The 14678-nt window shown below is 42.1% G+C and overlaps 3 protein-coding genes across 3 annotated transcripts; 1 reads left to right on the top strand and 2 right to left on the bottom strand.

Annotated features, from left to right (window-relative positions):
- The first annotated feature begins 2589 nt into the window (after positions 1 to 2589).
- BX661DRAFT_186820 (E2F-associated phosphoprotein-domain-containing protein) lies at positions 2590 to 3383 on the top strand. The gene has a single exon (XM_051537104.1). It carries the CDS (start codon positions 2647 to 2649, stop codon positions 3154 to 3156), a length of 510 nt encoding a protein of 169 aa, XP_051389555.1. The 5' UTR covers positions 2590 to 2646; the 3' UTR covers positions 3157 to 3383.
- A 4336-nt stretch (positions 3384 to 7719) lies between these two features.
- Positions 7720 to 8607, bottom strand: BX661DRAFT_186816 (GTP-binding protein ypt1). The gene is made up of 2 exons (XM_051537103.1): positions 8455 to 8607; positions 7720 to 8335 (listed from the first exon to the last, which is right to left on the bottom strand). Exons 1-2 carry the CDS (start codon positions 8466 to 8468, stop codon positions 7738 to 7740), a joined length of 612 nt encoding a protein of 203 aa, XP_051389554.1. The 5' UTR covers positions 8469 to 8607; the 3' UTR covers positions 7720 to 7737.
- Positions 8608 to 10112: 1505 nt separating this feature from the next.
- Positions 10113 to 13005, bottom strand: BX661DRAFT_172851 (OPT oligopeptide transporter protein-domain-containing protein; the record flags this gene model as incomplete). The annotated part of the gene is made up of 2 exons (XM_051533813.1): positions 10113 to 10432; positions 11418 to 13005. The coding sequence occupies 2 exons, from the start codon at positions 13003 to 13005 to the stop codon at positions 10113 to 10115; spliced, it is 1908 nt and encodes a 635-aa protein (XP_051389553.1).
- Between the last annotated feature and the right edge of the window lie 1673 nt (positions 13006 to 14678).

Raw genomic sequence — 14678 nt, 5'->3', positions numbered from 1 at the left:
ATAAATGTGTATATTTGATGTCTAATTTCTTCAAACCAGCTTGGTTTTTTGTTTAATTTTATTTCTTGTTCCATTATGTGATTTTTTCAAGTGAGGAATAGAAAAATTCAGCTGCCGTTGAATTAACACAAACAAGAAAATATTTGCCATACAATTTTTCCTTTTATTATTTATTTCATATACATATAAAAGAATATAATGTTTAAAAACCCCCATCCTTCCACTGCCTTGATACCTTTTCCCCCTCTTTTGCTCATCATCAATTAATGTAAAAAAAATAGCTGGCAGTCAGCTCCTTTCTCCTCTCCTCTTCTTTTAATTTTATTTATTTTTTTACTTTATATTTCTCTTTATATTTTCTTTTATAATGAATAAATTAGACAAGTTGGTGTATCAAGACTTTTCCTCTTTTTCTCCTTTTAATATATATTTTTCTTTATTTTACTCATTTTCGTTTGTGTTGACTGTGGGTGTTGATTTATTGATGATTTGGACATGAAGTAAGACCAGCAGTTTATAATTATTATTTATCCACTAATAAATTGGAAAGAGAGGGAGAGAGGGGGGAGGGGGAACAATTATAGAAATTGCATGTCAACAATAAAAAAATTGTATTTTGAATAAATGTATTTAAACTCGACCAAACGAACGCATAATCCTCAAATCCATTTTGCAACGCTAAATAATACAGTTTATTAATTCTCTCTCTCAGCAAAGCCTTTTATTTGTAATTAGTGTTCATCCAAAACCCCTCACCAAAACACCTCACTAAAAATGAACAGCTCTAATTACCCCTACAGTTATGAAAACAGCTACTACAGTCAGAACTCTACCCCAAGTCAATATCACTACCAGCCCAGCGTCTATGCATCTGGTAGGGATGCTCCACCAAGCGCCAGTATCTGCACTACTTGCACTATCCATGGATTGCCCTGTACCTGCCTGTAGTAAAAAACTAAAGCTATTTTCTTTCAGATCTTGTCGCCAACTCCTACATCTACATTTGCGCATACACTTATTAACACCCCCACCCCCATTGGCTGATTTGTACTCTTACGAAATAAAAAGTTTAAAATACTGCGCACGCACCATGCCCGACTCTATTTTTTTGAGTATTAGCAGCAGCAACAACAGCAGCAGCACCAGCAGCAGTACCAGCAGCGGTAGTAGTAGTACGGTAGACAGTGAATGGCCGGGGACGTTTTATTAAAAATCATTTAATAAGCAATTTAAATACCAGAATTGTAAGTGTATTGACAACCTTTTTTCTTTTTCTTATAATTATAGTTTTTTCCAAAATAAATTTTCAAATCAAAATACAAAATCAAAATACACACCCCCCACAATCTTATTGTTTTACATTATTAGTCACCTTTATAAAGTACATTCCTACATTAAATACAGTCTCCAATTTGATAATGTAAACAGAGAATATATATTGAGATTCAATCTTTGGGTTTATTACAGTTTTACACAATATCATAGCAAACGATATATGTTTTTATTTGCAACTAAAAATAATCGAGCATGTGATTAAAGGCATGTCTGCTAAATGAAAAAAGTAAGCATCTATTGCATGGATTGTCCAATTAATTCAAATATAATTCAATTTTCAGCTTGCATATATTGATTCCCAGTACCACTCAAGTGACCAAAACAAACAATTGAAATTATTTTCATTCACCCCAAGCAGTATTGTACAAAAAAATTATTTTGGCTACCCAAGAAAAAAAGTTTTACCATAACACCTATTTGTGTTTTAGCCAACATCCAGCAACATCAACGCAGTTATAATATATATTTTTTTCGGCGGCAGAGGTAGGGGGGCAGGGACAACAGGAACGATGGGGGCGCCAAGAGTGCAACAGGCATGGCCAAAACGGGCAGCAAACAATTGGCTTGAGCGCGCAACACGCGACTGCAACCCATACAGTGGGGCGCCAGACGGGCGGCTTGAGCCATCGTCGTCGGCAGCAGTAATGGAGGATCGCCAGAACCAGAGGTCTGAAGGAGCGAACTGGCAGGCGGTCATAGAAGTCGGTGAGAAAGAGCAGAAGTCGATAATCATGAGTGGATGTGCACTCCACAAGGTGGCCATCAGAAAAAGATGGCAACTGCTCTACGAAGGCTGCTAGAAATCGCGCTGCTCGGCGCAGATCGCGAAGGAGGAGGCGTCGGGAATATCACCGGCAACTTGACAACGGCACATGAGGATGGAGCGGCCGCCGTTGGAGCGCACGAGCGGGACGCCCAAGTGGCCATAGATCATGCAGAGACAGACTGCAGAGTTCAGAAAGTCGTGTCACAAGCTGGTCAGGGATTGGACCCGCGGCAAGATGAAGAGGGTAAAGCTCAGCGAGGATAGAGGGTCAAACCCAACACAATAAACTCTCATTAGTTCCGGGGGCTACGTTAGCTATTTTAGTTTTTGTAGCTCCTGTATGTGGTTGGAGTCAGACTTCGGTCCGGACTGAGGTCCGCCCAGGTGGTAGACAGTTTCGCCCATATTTATGTTGTCCTCATAAGGGGGTTAATAAAGCAACTTGAAAAAAAGATGTAATGTATTTTATTTTTTACCTGATTGGCTGGCAAAAATAAAATAATTATATTATCCTTTTTACGTATATCTACAAGCCATAAAAAATAATGGAAGGAGACAATATAAAATTTGAAAATATCGCTCGGTCGCGCAGTCAAAGTTTTGACAGTATCGACAGTATCGGAAGCAGCAATGACAGCGGCTCATCTACGAGTGATATTAAAATCAAAATCAATAACATTCAGGTGGATGAGGACGACCTATACGATGAAAACGCCGATAATGTTGACTCTGAATGGGTCGAACAGCAGCATCCAGGAACCACCGATGCAGTTCTTTCTTGTCCCATGTGCTTTACCCAAATATGCTTTGTTTGTCAACACCATACGCGGTACGAGGGTCAGTTTCGCGCTCTTTCAGTACAGCACTGTCGCGTGCTTGATGACCAGATTTACGTATATGGTAGGCGCGGATTGGAGGCTATTTTAGCTACTGTTGCTGAGGAAAAAAAGAAGGACTTGTACCGGCTGGTGGTTTGTGGAGAATGCGAGGCCAAGGTTGGCGTGGTGGATAGCGAGGACATTTATCATTTGTTCCATGTATTGACACAGGTGTAAATGGATTTTGTAATTTCCAGACACTTATAGCAAATTCTAGATTTTTAAGCGGGGGATTTAAACCACCATTTGTTCTTCTAGAATAGAATCCTCCTCTTTTCTTAGAACCAATTTTATAGTGTAATAAATATTTTTTTAGTACTGCTGCTGTTTTCTAGTATCTTTTGTTGTATTTTAAAATAAATTAATAAATGAAATAAAACTCCCTGCTGCGCACAACCCCTGCCACAGCCACTTTACCACCACGCCCGCCAGCACCACCAGCTGCCATTGCCGAATATCTTCATAACAGCGACAATATCAGAAACAAAAACAGCAGCAATGGTGTGTGCACTCACTGTACGAGAAGCAGGGCTAAACCAATTTTATTTAATGCCTACTTGCCATTCTTGGGCATTACCATGTATTGGTTGATTGCGATCAACTGATTAACTGGTCTTGGCTGTTTAGTCACAAACAATAAATCAAGAAGTCAGACAGTGACCAAAGCAATATGGTTTCTTTTTTACCGTTAACAGTGCATAGCACTTATTTATTAAATACACTTTATATAATAATAGTTTATCTACATGTTCATAAAACGTTTTATCATCCTAGTTTTTCTAACACCATAGGCAAGCAGTTTTTTGCAGGCCATTATCTGCAACCTCGCCGACTTCACATGCGATAAAGACCACCTGGTCGACGTTGTAAAGCGTATGCATGAATTCTGCCAAGCGAGCAGTAATTGGCAAAATATTTTATTTTTATCTGATATGTAAATAAATAAACAGAGCATATTTATATTTACCATTATTATAATATCTTGGCACTAAAGCAAAAAGGCTACTTTTTCTATTTGCAGCTTTATGCTTTGCCTTTGTGGCTTTATACATTTGGAAAGGGTATGGAAGCTATGCAAAAAAGACTTTATATTTTTGTAACTGGGGTTTTTTTAACCCTTTTATAAGGCTTAAATTTTACAAAGTACGCCCAGATGCTTTTACAAGAGCTGATTCTTTGTAACTCAATAAGCTTGGTTTTACATGAAAGATGTGTAAAAACATTGATACCGACTTTATAAATTATATTTAAAAATATCATTATTGTATTATAATATGTGGTGCCCAACCACATTTCAAGCCACTATTTTCCTTTTCAATAATTAAGATCGCCCTCATGGCCGCTATACACATTTTTGCTCATGATGTTTACAGCGCTGCCCCTTTTTTCAGTTCAGTAAGTAATTTGTAAGACTTTAATATATAAAATTTAGACCACATTTTTATAGAGCACGGCATAATAAACAAATGTATCTATTTTTACTATTTTTAAAGAAACAAAGACTAATAGCCAAGTAGTTTTATTTTTTAAAATAAAGTATCTGCATAATAATTTGTTTTACAAATAAAATACAAATATACATAAGCATTCAGTAGCACTACATGTAGTTACATAGTATTATAAGTAGTTTTAAAATTTTACATTTTTCACTATTTTCAAATTAATTCATTCAACTTTTTTTTATTTTTTATTTTTTATGCCCATCAGTGTGGAGGCCCTACTCGGCCTCTGCAAAATGCACTGTCCTATTTTCTGCCAGTTTTATGCAAGCATATTGTCACTGTCTACTGTGCTACAACAACCACATACGAGCTCACACAGTATGTCTTTTTACAAGAGCTGGATAATGAGGGCTTTAATATCACCAACCATCTAAATGCAGAGGTGATAAAAAACAAACCATGCGGCAACAACTTATCAACTGCAAACGGCAAACTCGTCAACAAGTATAAGTACACGTTCGTCAAGAAAACCAAGTTTGAGTACCCACATCTCATTAGTGCGGCCTTTGTTGCTAATTATGATGGTACGACAATCCTCGCAGCATATAAATAACATATGTCTCATCAGCACTTTAACCAGAAGTTGAAACATATGGTCAACATAGTACTTGACATAAAGGAAAGGACTAAACGGCAATACGAGATTCTTAAGAGTGAGGATAGCAATACCGAAAAAATACAATAATCCATTAGTAAGGAGATCAGAGTTCCAGCGGGCAAGGTGAAGTGAGCTCTGCTGTGTGCTGAGACCAGCAAGTTAATTGACACCAAGCAGATTCCAGACCCTATTCTCTGCGACAGGATGGCACACCTAATTGAGAGCTTCTTTGGCGCATACATTAAAGACTACATTTTTGGCAGCAAGGGACTAAAGTATGACTCTGTGGCTAATACAGTAAAGCACTTTGGAGCCTTTGTTGGGATGTTCCACTCTTTAAAGCTCAACAAGGCTGTGAAGACAATTTTCCTATTTCTGATGAAGATGTCTATTGTACCAGGTTTTACTACGCTCGACAAGACCCATTAGTGCACGGTGTATTCTGTCTATCGCAAAGAGCCGACTTAAAGCGCTACACATGGAGAAGCTTTGCCTAGATATCAAGATTCCCGAGACTCCACATCTAAAAGACCTCAAAGACAAGTCACCAAAATAAATTTGGTCACTCTTTTGTGATATTTCATGTTAGCCATTCTCGCTCAATTTTCAAAAGGACAAAAAACCCCATAGGTTTGGTGGCATTATCCGTACTGATATGGCATTGCAATTATCGTATTACTAGATTCACCTGTCAACACACAGGGGAAGAGGATCAAGGCAGAGAGGATTGTATGGTCTAAGAAGGTTTCTAATGACACTGACAACGGCAACAACAATGACGACAACAACAGCAACAGCAATGACAGAAAACTTTCCAATGGTGTGCCCCCACAGTAAGAAGGCTCCTCCCCAAATATATTGATAATTTGTCAAAAAAATGGCATTCATGATATTGTTGACAGATCAGTTCTCTGTGATACCGGTTGACGGGATATGCTTTATTGTCTGGGCATAACAGCATTACAAAAGGGTTAGAGGAGACTTCCACCATACCAAAAATTTTGAGGCTAATAAAAATTATGAACATGTATTTCATCGGATCCATGAAAACGCAAAAAAAATATTCCAGCTTGGCCCACAAAGCTCGCCAAGGCGAAAACAAATGGTTGGTATACATCTGTTGAGGATGCCGAGCATGCGCTCAACCACCCTGGCTCCAGCACACTTGGTTGCAAGTTATATGTTGAGTACCTCCTTGAGCGCTGTAAAGGTAATTTTGTATTGGGAAAACATTATCATAACACATAGACCCTCGGCAAGAGTCGGAAACATGACGGCAGCAGCTGAACTGACCCCTTGCACCGCAAGCTCCATTATCTTTCATTTGTTAACAGAAAGCGCGCCGATGTCGAACTCGTAAAATCTTTACGTGCAAAATTTGGACCATATCCGGTCCCAATTCTTGGTAATTGGACCCCAGGCATGGACCCGTCACCATGAGCCAATTTGTGGCAAGGGGTTGCGAGAAATGCTAGTAGGTCAGGAATCCACTGTTTACTTGATCAACGAGTATTAGACCTCAACGTTTTTCCGGCATGTGAGAGCAGGATGGAGAAATTCCACAAAATTGATGATCCTCGTCTGAAGAATTCCAAGCACAAGCACCACGTCGCAATGGCAGCAGCAGCATTTAATTTCGTCGCAGCTGCAACCACTTCAGCCGCTGATTCTGTCGCAGCAGCCACAGCTTTTTCCATTGCAACTAAAGCTGCTGCTGCCGACGCCGCATCTTTTACAGAAAAGCACAGCAGAGTTGCAACCAGTGGGTGCCTATTTGCCCACATTCTGCCGATATCATCCGGTGGATAGGGGAGGAAAAGGGCTGGTCGCGGGGGCAAAATCGAGCGTAAAATCAGACAGAGGATACGCGACGAGTTGGCCGCACAGCAGCACCAGGAGTAGAAACAGCAGCAGCAGCAGCAGCAGCAGGTAGCTGCAACAGGCGTGGATATAATTCTGGCAGTAGAAAAACCTCGCCAAATTTTGTGCCACGGCTTGCTCCAGTGCACAATGGAAGACTGCCTGCAAACCTTCAGGGTCGACGGAACCAAGATCAAGGATGGCGAAAAGCGCCATCAGCAGACGGAAGCGGAGTCATGACGCGGCTGCGATGTTGACCTTTCACATCATTCTTAATGCTCTGCTTACAGCCAATCTCCTCCCGTTTCTTGCGCGAAAAGGCATCTTCAGAGTTGGCTGAGCCCAAGTGAGTCTACAGTGATGCTCAATCAAGCTCAAGCCCAAGCCAAGACCAAGCGTGTGCGCAAAATACATGTCCTGTTCTTCTCTTCAAAGAAGCAAGGAACTGGATAATATCGATACACATAGTGGTCGTCGATTGCCATAGTTTCTAAACACGTTAGGTTGGTAGCTAATCCATATAGGGAAGGATGTCGGTTTGCAGGATACTTGTAGCCTCATTTTTTCTTTGGTGAGACTGATAATTAAAATTCAATATATAAATGAAGGAGTGGGAAAATATAGATAGAAAAACCTGACAAAATAAAGCAAAAGTTTGGGGCTACTCCTCGTAACACTGTCGCCGCTGCTCCCGAGCGAGAAAAAAAGAGCTAAAAAGGGGTCTGGCGCCCTTTTTTACACTGGCAAAGGAGAATAACAAAAGCCAAGAGAAAGAAGAGACTATAAACCGGGGGAGCATTAGCAGCATCCATTGTTGTTCTGCTGCAAGTTCTGGGCCTGTCCCAGGTTAACCTGCTTCTTCTGCTGCTGCTGCTGGACATTCGACGAGCCCATTCTATCCTTAATCTGCTTAGCCATGGTCAAAAAGGCAGTCTCAACGTTAGTCGAGTTCTTCGCCGAGGTCTCCAAAAAGTGAATAGATAATTGCTTGGCAAACTCCTCCGCAGCCGTATAATTAACCTGGCGACTGTCCTCCAAATCGCACTTGTTGCCCACCAGCAGCTTGTTCACGCCCTCCGACGCATACCGGTCAATCTCCTGTAGCCACTGCTTCACATTGTTGAAGGTTTCGTTGTCAGTCACGTCGTAGACAACAATGATGCCGTGTGCTCCGCGGTAGTATGAGGACGTGATTGTGCGGAACCGCTCCTGTCCTGCCGTGTCCCAGATTTGAAGCTTCACTGTCTTGCCCTCCAATTCGATTGTGCGGATTTTGAAATCCACTCCGATTGTCGAGATGTAGCTCTCCGTGTAAGTGTCGTCGGCGAAACGCAGCAAAAGGCACGACTTGCCTACTCCAGAGTCGCCAATGAGCAACAGCTTGAACAAGTAATCGCTACAATGAAATTTAAAGCGGGTGGAGAAAACGTCATTATTGTTGGTGAATAGTGCGAATAAAAGGCAGTGGTTTTTTTCCGCGAGTGTGTTTAAGCGTGGACTCGATTGTGCACTTACTATTCGGGATTCATAGTTTGAATAAGAAGAAAAGTAAAAATAAAGTGAGTTATTAAAAAGTAAACTCGATTGAGGAATATATGTAGCTTGTTGAATTGAAGAGCAGATGATAGAACAAGGTAAAAATATATAAAAGTAGTATAAATTCCAAATGTAGAGAAAGAAACGAAAAAAGAGCAGTGCCCACCGAGAGGTCACCCCCCCCTCACACACAAAACGCACAGTTGCCAATCGTTCAGCTGCCCAACTTGCCAGCGAAGGAAGCAATTTCTCCGCCTTTTCTTTTCTTTTTTTTCCTGCTGGCTCGCCCAGCCCAAAGCGTCATCATCATCACCTGCCAATGGGATTTCCAAGATTAAATTACGCGGGGATTGAATCTACATCACGTGCAAGACCTAATCCAGGCTGTGGCAAACGTCATTCTAAAATTGCTGCGCATTCCTGTTCAGAAAAGAAAGAATGCTAGTGCGTTTGCCATGATGTACTAAGAGTTGGACACATTATGTGTGAACGTTGTTGCTGGCTGACAAAAAACCTCGCCTGCAATTTTAAAGCAAAAAATTGGCCCGAACCAAAGCTTTGTATAGGAAAAAGCCTGTACTGCAAAACTAGCAGCCATCCACTTTGCTGCTTTTGAATTTCGGCGCCTATCGCAGAGCCCAGCCCGATGATGTCATATGGCCTCATGTACCGGCTCTGCTGCCAACAGCCATGAAGATCAAAAATAGAAAAAAAGACATTGATGGCTTTTATGCAGATATCGATTAACCCGGATGTTTGAACAAGACAAAAGCACAGCGGCGTTCTTCCAAATTGCCTGTTGCCCCGAATTGCCATCGGCAAGGCAAAGCAAAGCAACGCAAAGCAAAGCAACGCAAAGCAAAGCAACGCAAAGCAAAGCAAACCATCACGCACACGTTTTTAATATGCTTTTGTGCCTATTTTAGGCCTGCTCTAAATCCCGGCTTTCTTCATTTGTGGGCTGCATTTTTCGGCTTAACCCCTTTCCCCCTTCCCCCTTACAAAAACTTTATTTTTATGCTGTTGCCGTGTCTTCCAATCGCATTACGTCATTCCGCATCGACTGGAAAAATGAGAGAAATGCGCTTGAAGCCAATCTCATGTGAGAAATGGAGAAAAATCCAAGCACTTCCCAAAACTGATTTTATATCTTTGTGTGGAAGAGAGAAAAAAGAAGAATAAAAAGAAAAAGGTAGCAGATAATAAGTCGGTCGAAAATATATTTCCATCCGAAAAACAAAAAATTATTTGTGCTGGTGCAGCAATGTAATGATGATGAGAGGTGGTTTAGAAGAAGAAAAGGAGGACACATAAATAGCCAACCCTGTTCCATCACCCCTTTTTTCTTTCTTTCTCTCAAGGTTTTACATAAAAAAAGCAACTGTCGCTCTTATTATTGTACCTCTTTATTAGCTCTCACTTGCTCGCTTTCTCCTCTTCCTTATTTTCTCCGCCCAATAACTCCATACCTCCTTATATTTTCCATTGCCTTTCTTCAAAAAAAACACCCCACCCCCCTATTGATATCAAACATGGCGGACAATACTCGGCCAGTGTCCTGCAATATAGAGAGCTTTGGTACCACATCAAATAATCGACAGAACAATATCTCCCACGATGGCAGCGGCGACAAAACATCATCCAACACAAATGGGTTTTACTCGCGGGGACGGCCTCGTAGCAACAGCAACGGCAGTAGTAGTGGCGGCAGTGGCATCAGCAGCATCCACATGGGAAGCAGTAGCATTAAGGGCAGCAGCATAGACAACAGTAGCAATAGTAGAGACCCTGCGCGAACTTCCATATACAACAATGTGCTCGATAATAAGCATAGGTTTACGCAGGATAACTATGAGTGCGCTTTTTGTAGTATTGAGGCAGAAACGTTTCAGGGTATGCTCAAGCATATTGCGAGGGATCATCCTTGGTACGATTTGACTATCCACCAAAATATCCGCTAAAGGATTACATAAAAGAAATTATTGTCCTCAGCACTTTCTTTTTTTTTCTACTGTTCACAATGTGTATATAAGTGGGCATCACTTTTTTCTCTTTTTTCTTGCATTCGTCTTTCACATCTATCATCACCCAAATATCTCATTTTCTCAATTGATATAATAAAAAAAGTACCATGATATAAAAAACATTTTGATTTTGATTTTGATTGGTTTTGTATTTTGTTTTTGTTTTTGTTTTGTTTGCGAATGCACAGATGCATTGTACAAGGACAGTGAGTTCACATTTGTCGTTTTTTCTTTGTTGTGTATTGCTCATTATATAATAGCGCATTCCAGTTTCAATTTTCCGCTGTTGTTATGCATGTACAACCTGTACCGAGCAGCAATATTATGCCCATATAAATGTAAAAAAAAATTAAACACGTGTTGCTGTCAGCCTGTGCCTTGCATCTTGAAGCAGCAGCAGTAGCAGCAGCAGTACAATGCAGAATGTCAATGACACCGTCGATGATAACGCTCGCTGCTTGAATAAAAAAATTTTGTCGGCCAAGAAGTACCTTTGAAAATGAAAATGTCCGAAACATTGTATGTAAATGCAAATCTATCCATTTATTCGTAATCACATATTGGCCATCCCAAAACAAAAAAAAAGAAAGAAAGAAAAAAACCAATTTTATTTATTCAAGAGAGAGGCCGGTTCAAATACCCGCCCTTCGCGGCCAACGGACAATGGTTGTGTTTGTCCCCCACCATTCAGGCATTTTAGTGCCAGCAAAAAACCCAAACTGCAAGATACCCGAAATAGCCAACCCCGAGTCCAACCCAGCCGACAACGAAAACGCATACCTCTGCCACCAAGTATTGCGATACTTATGCAGTATATAATTAAACACAACGCAGCCAATAAACCAATTGACCACGCTCGCCGCAGGCATCGGCGGCATTGCGCCAGCAATCGACATAGCCACAGGAATATTGACATACTTCCAGGCGCTTCCGGGATATCTCCGTTGAAGGTACCATACGGGGATGGGGAGCAAGGCACCGATAAAAAACATGTAGAGCATTGGGTGGTAGGGGCTGGATGACCCAAGAGTTTGCCGGGCCCGATGAGCCCCCAGAGCACGGATGCAGAGTAAAAGGTGTTGGCGGAAATACACGTGAATGGGTAGCCCTCGGGTGTGCAGATGTTCTTGACCGAGTTCATCAGCCAGTACGCCACGGCCAGCTCAATGAACGATGCTAAGAGGGTGCCGGCGAGCTGCACGATGAACATATGCCGCGGCGGAATCTTCATGTAGTGGCCCAGTTTGAGGTCGCCCACAAGGTTGAGCGCCTGCACCATGGTGATGTACCCATACACCTTGAATGTCACGTTGGCGATCGGGTTACCGGGCATGCCGTAGCCAATGATAAACTCGGTGATGATGTTTAATCCGGGTTGCTGGTTCGAAATGGCCGTGATTATGCCAATCGGAATGGTGAACACAAAGGGTACAATGATCGATAGGATTACCCAGTACCAGGGCATCATATGGTAAACCTCGCAGACAACAATAGACGTGGAGAACGTAATGACAAACAAGGTAATGTACCACCAGTGCGGCACTTCATCGTAGCTGCGCATCATCTTCATGTGCACGTCCTCGTCCATGTTGCGCGACTCGCGCATGCGCTGGTAGATCTCGGGCCCGTAATGCAAGCCAATGTACACAAGCAGAGTGATGATTGCCGCAAACCCAATTCCGTACGAGATGGCAAACTGGAATGTCATACGCACCGGCCCGTACTCTGCGTACTTGGCCTCATCAAGGTTCTGGTCCAAAGTCATGATCTGGCTAATGTCGTAGGCTGATCCGTTAATCTTGTACAGGTGCGCTGTGTATATGGGCAGGTTGCCGGTGCCCCAGGTGTTTGTGTAGTAGCCGATGGGCGTGATTATCCACATTAGAATGACAAAGCCGGTGAAAAGGTTGCAGGCCATCGCCCACGGGTATGCAATCGGCGACCCCATGTTAGACGAGATTGTCGACCAGTCCAGCGTAAAGTTCATCACGCCCAGGCCGTTATACGCGTCACTGAGCTGATGCACAATAACGTTGTTGGGCGCAATATAGCACATGATGGCAATGTAGCTGAGCGCGGGCGCAATAAAGTTAGGCACAAAGTACCAGAAAAAGCTGATTGTGAAACACATCCAGAACATTTTTGTGCGCGTCATCCGGCTGCCAAAGTTCTGGATCTCGTGGAAGGTGCGGAACAAGGTGACGCTGATCAGAGTGGATGGCCAGATCATCGCTGCTGGGTACACGAGGAACTTTCTTGTCAGGCCGGCAAAACTGTACCCCATCATCTGCGATGTCAGTATGAACAGCAGGCTGGCAATAAAGCCCAGGTCGCTCTTGTACCAGATCTTCTTAATCGTCACTACGTCGATCGCATATGGTGAGCCTGACGATGCCGTGGCAAAGATGGATACCAGTACGTGCTCCTTAATATTGAACGCCCCCGGGTTCATCGTCCATTCCCAGCCGAACGTGTGAAACTTTCTGGTCGGCAATGTGCGCGACATTACGTAGCCTGCAGGAAACGCCAGCAGCTGCACGACGGAGCCGCCCAGCGAGAGCTGGTTCTGGCGGTAGAAGAAAAACTGGTTGACAAAGCTCAGAATGCAGGTAAATATGATTCCTAGCACCCAGACCCGAACGTCAAAGAGTACATGGACGGATTATCCTTGTTGGAGACCGAGCAGCGCACAACCTCGAATGGCGAGTCATCTTCGTCGTCAGCTAATATCTGCTGGCCACCATCGGCTTTTTCGTCTATCAGCCGCTGCTGCTCATCCTTCTCCAAATCATGCTTGTTTCCGAGCTTCGTGCCGAGGCCAAGCTCAGCATCCTCGGGTGGTGCTCTGTTGTCGTCTGCAAAGTAAAAACCGGGCTGTGGTGCTCTTTATTGTCAATGGCGGTGCTTGGTGTGTTTAGTTGTGGCAGCAGGACGTCTGTAAAGTTCGCGTCAGTCGGCGAAATATCTGGCGGCGACAACGATGACGAAGACAATGGCGGCTGGGCTCTGGCCATCCCGTCAGATGTCTTTGTCATTGGATATTATGCAAATATGATGGTGCTGCTAGCAATTCAATCAACCAGTCAAGCCAGTCGGAGTTTTTGTACGAAAAAATGCGTGGTTAATCAATGGATGGAAAAATGAAAATGAAAAGTGTGAAATATGAAATATAATATGTAGAATTCTGTTGGGTGTTCTTTTGACAGGCAATATCAAGTAAAAAAAGAGTTTGAACACTCAAAACGTTGCTTCGTCAACGCTGAACTTTTAACGTTGTTATTGCTTTTTTCAACTGCTCACTCGAAAGATCTATCGAGCAAAAAAATGATAAGAACAAGCCTCTTGATATAAAAAGAAGACAATGCAACAGTGCAACAGTGCAACAATGCAAAACAAGTCAAACAATTAATATGACCAAAAAAATATGAGGCGTATGAAAAGATAAAATGATTTTTTTGAGTCGAACGGAAGAATACCAACAAACTAAGATAAAATGGTCTTTTCGAGCCAGAAAAAAATGTGGTAAGGTAAAGAATAAGGAGAGGGTGCAGGTGAGATAAAGATAAAAAGTGAGAAAAAAATCTGTGAATGGAGATTGTGGTGCTTGAAGCTTACTACTTTTTTGTGATTGAATGGCTGCAGGAATGCTGCTGTCTGCAATTACAGAGTATACGTGTGTCTGTGTTTTATGTGTTTTTTTGTGGGGAGCAGAGGTGACAAAATGGGGGAAGTGGGGAATGATATAAAAAATTAGGCAAAAAATGACAGTAAGGAAAAATATAGATATTCGAGGTGTTTTCAACCCTCCCCCAAATTATGTGGCCACACCATTATATATGTGTGAATAAGCTGGTAGTGGAGGATATTCGATAAAGAAGGAAAAGAACAGAGTACCGGGTTAGGTATCAATACAGTTGTTTTAAACATGGAACAATGACCATGCTGACATGTGTATATTTTTCATTATTCATTTATTCACCATTTTAATTTTCAAAGTCAAGAGCCATGGGTGGATGTATCCTCCTCCTTATCTACCACCCCCAATCACGGGAACTGCAGATCCAGTCAAAGCAGTTACTGAAATTAAGTGTTATCTAAAATTCATATTTCAAAAAAAAGTAAGCGAGCAAAAGTGTGTATTTAATAAAGAGAAAGAATAAAAAACAAAACATTTTTTTA

The sequence above is a fragment of the Kickxella alabastrina genome, assembly GCF_025024165.1.
Source record: "Kickxella alabastrina strain RSA 675 chromosome Unknown BX661scaffold_23, whole genome shotgun sequence".
Classification (NCBI taxonomy): domain Eukaryota; kingdom Fungi; phylum Kickxellomycota; class Kickxellomycetes; order Kickxellales; family Kickxellaceae; genus Kickxella; species Kickxella alabastrina.
This window is presented reverse-complemented; position numbering and strand designations above follow the sequence as displayed.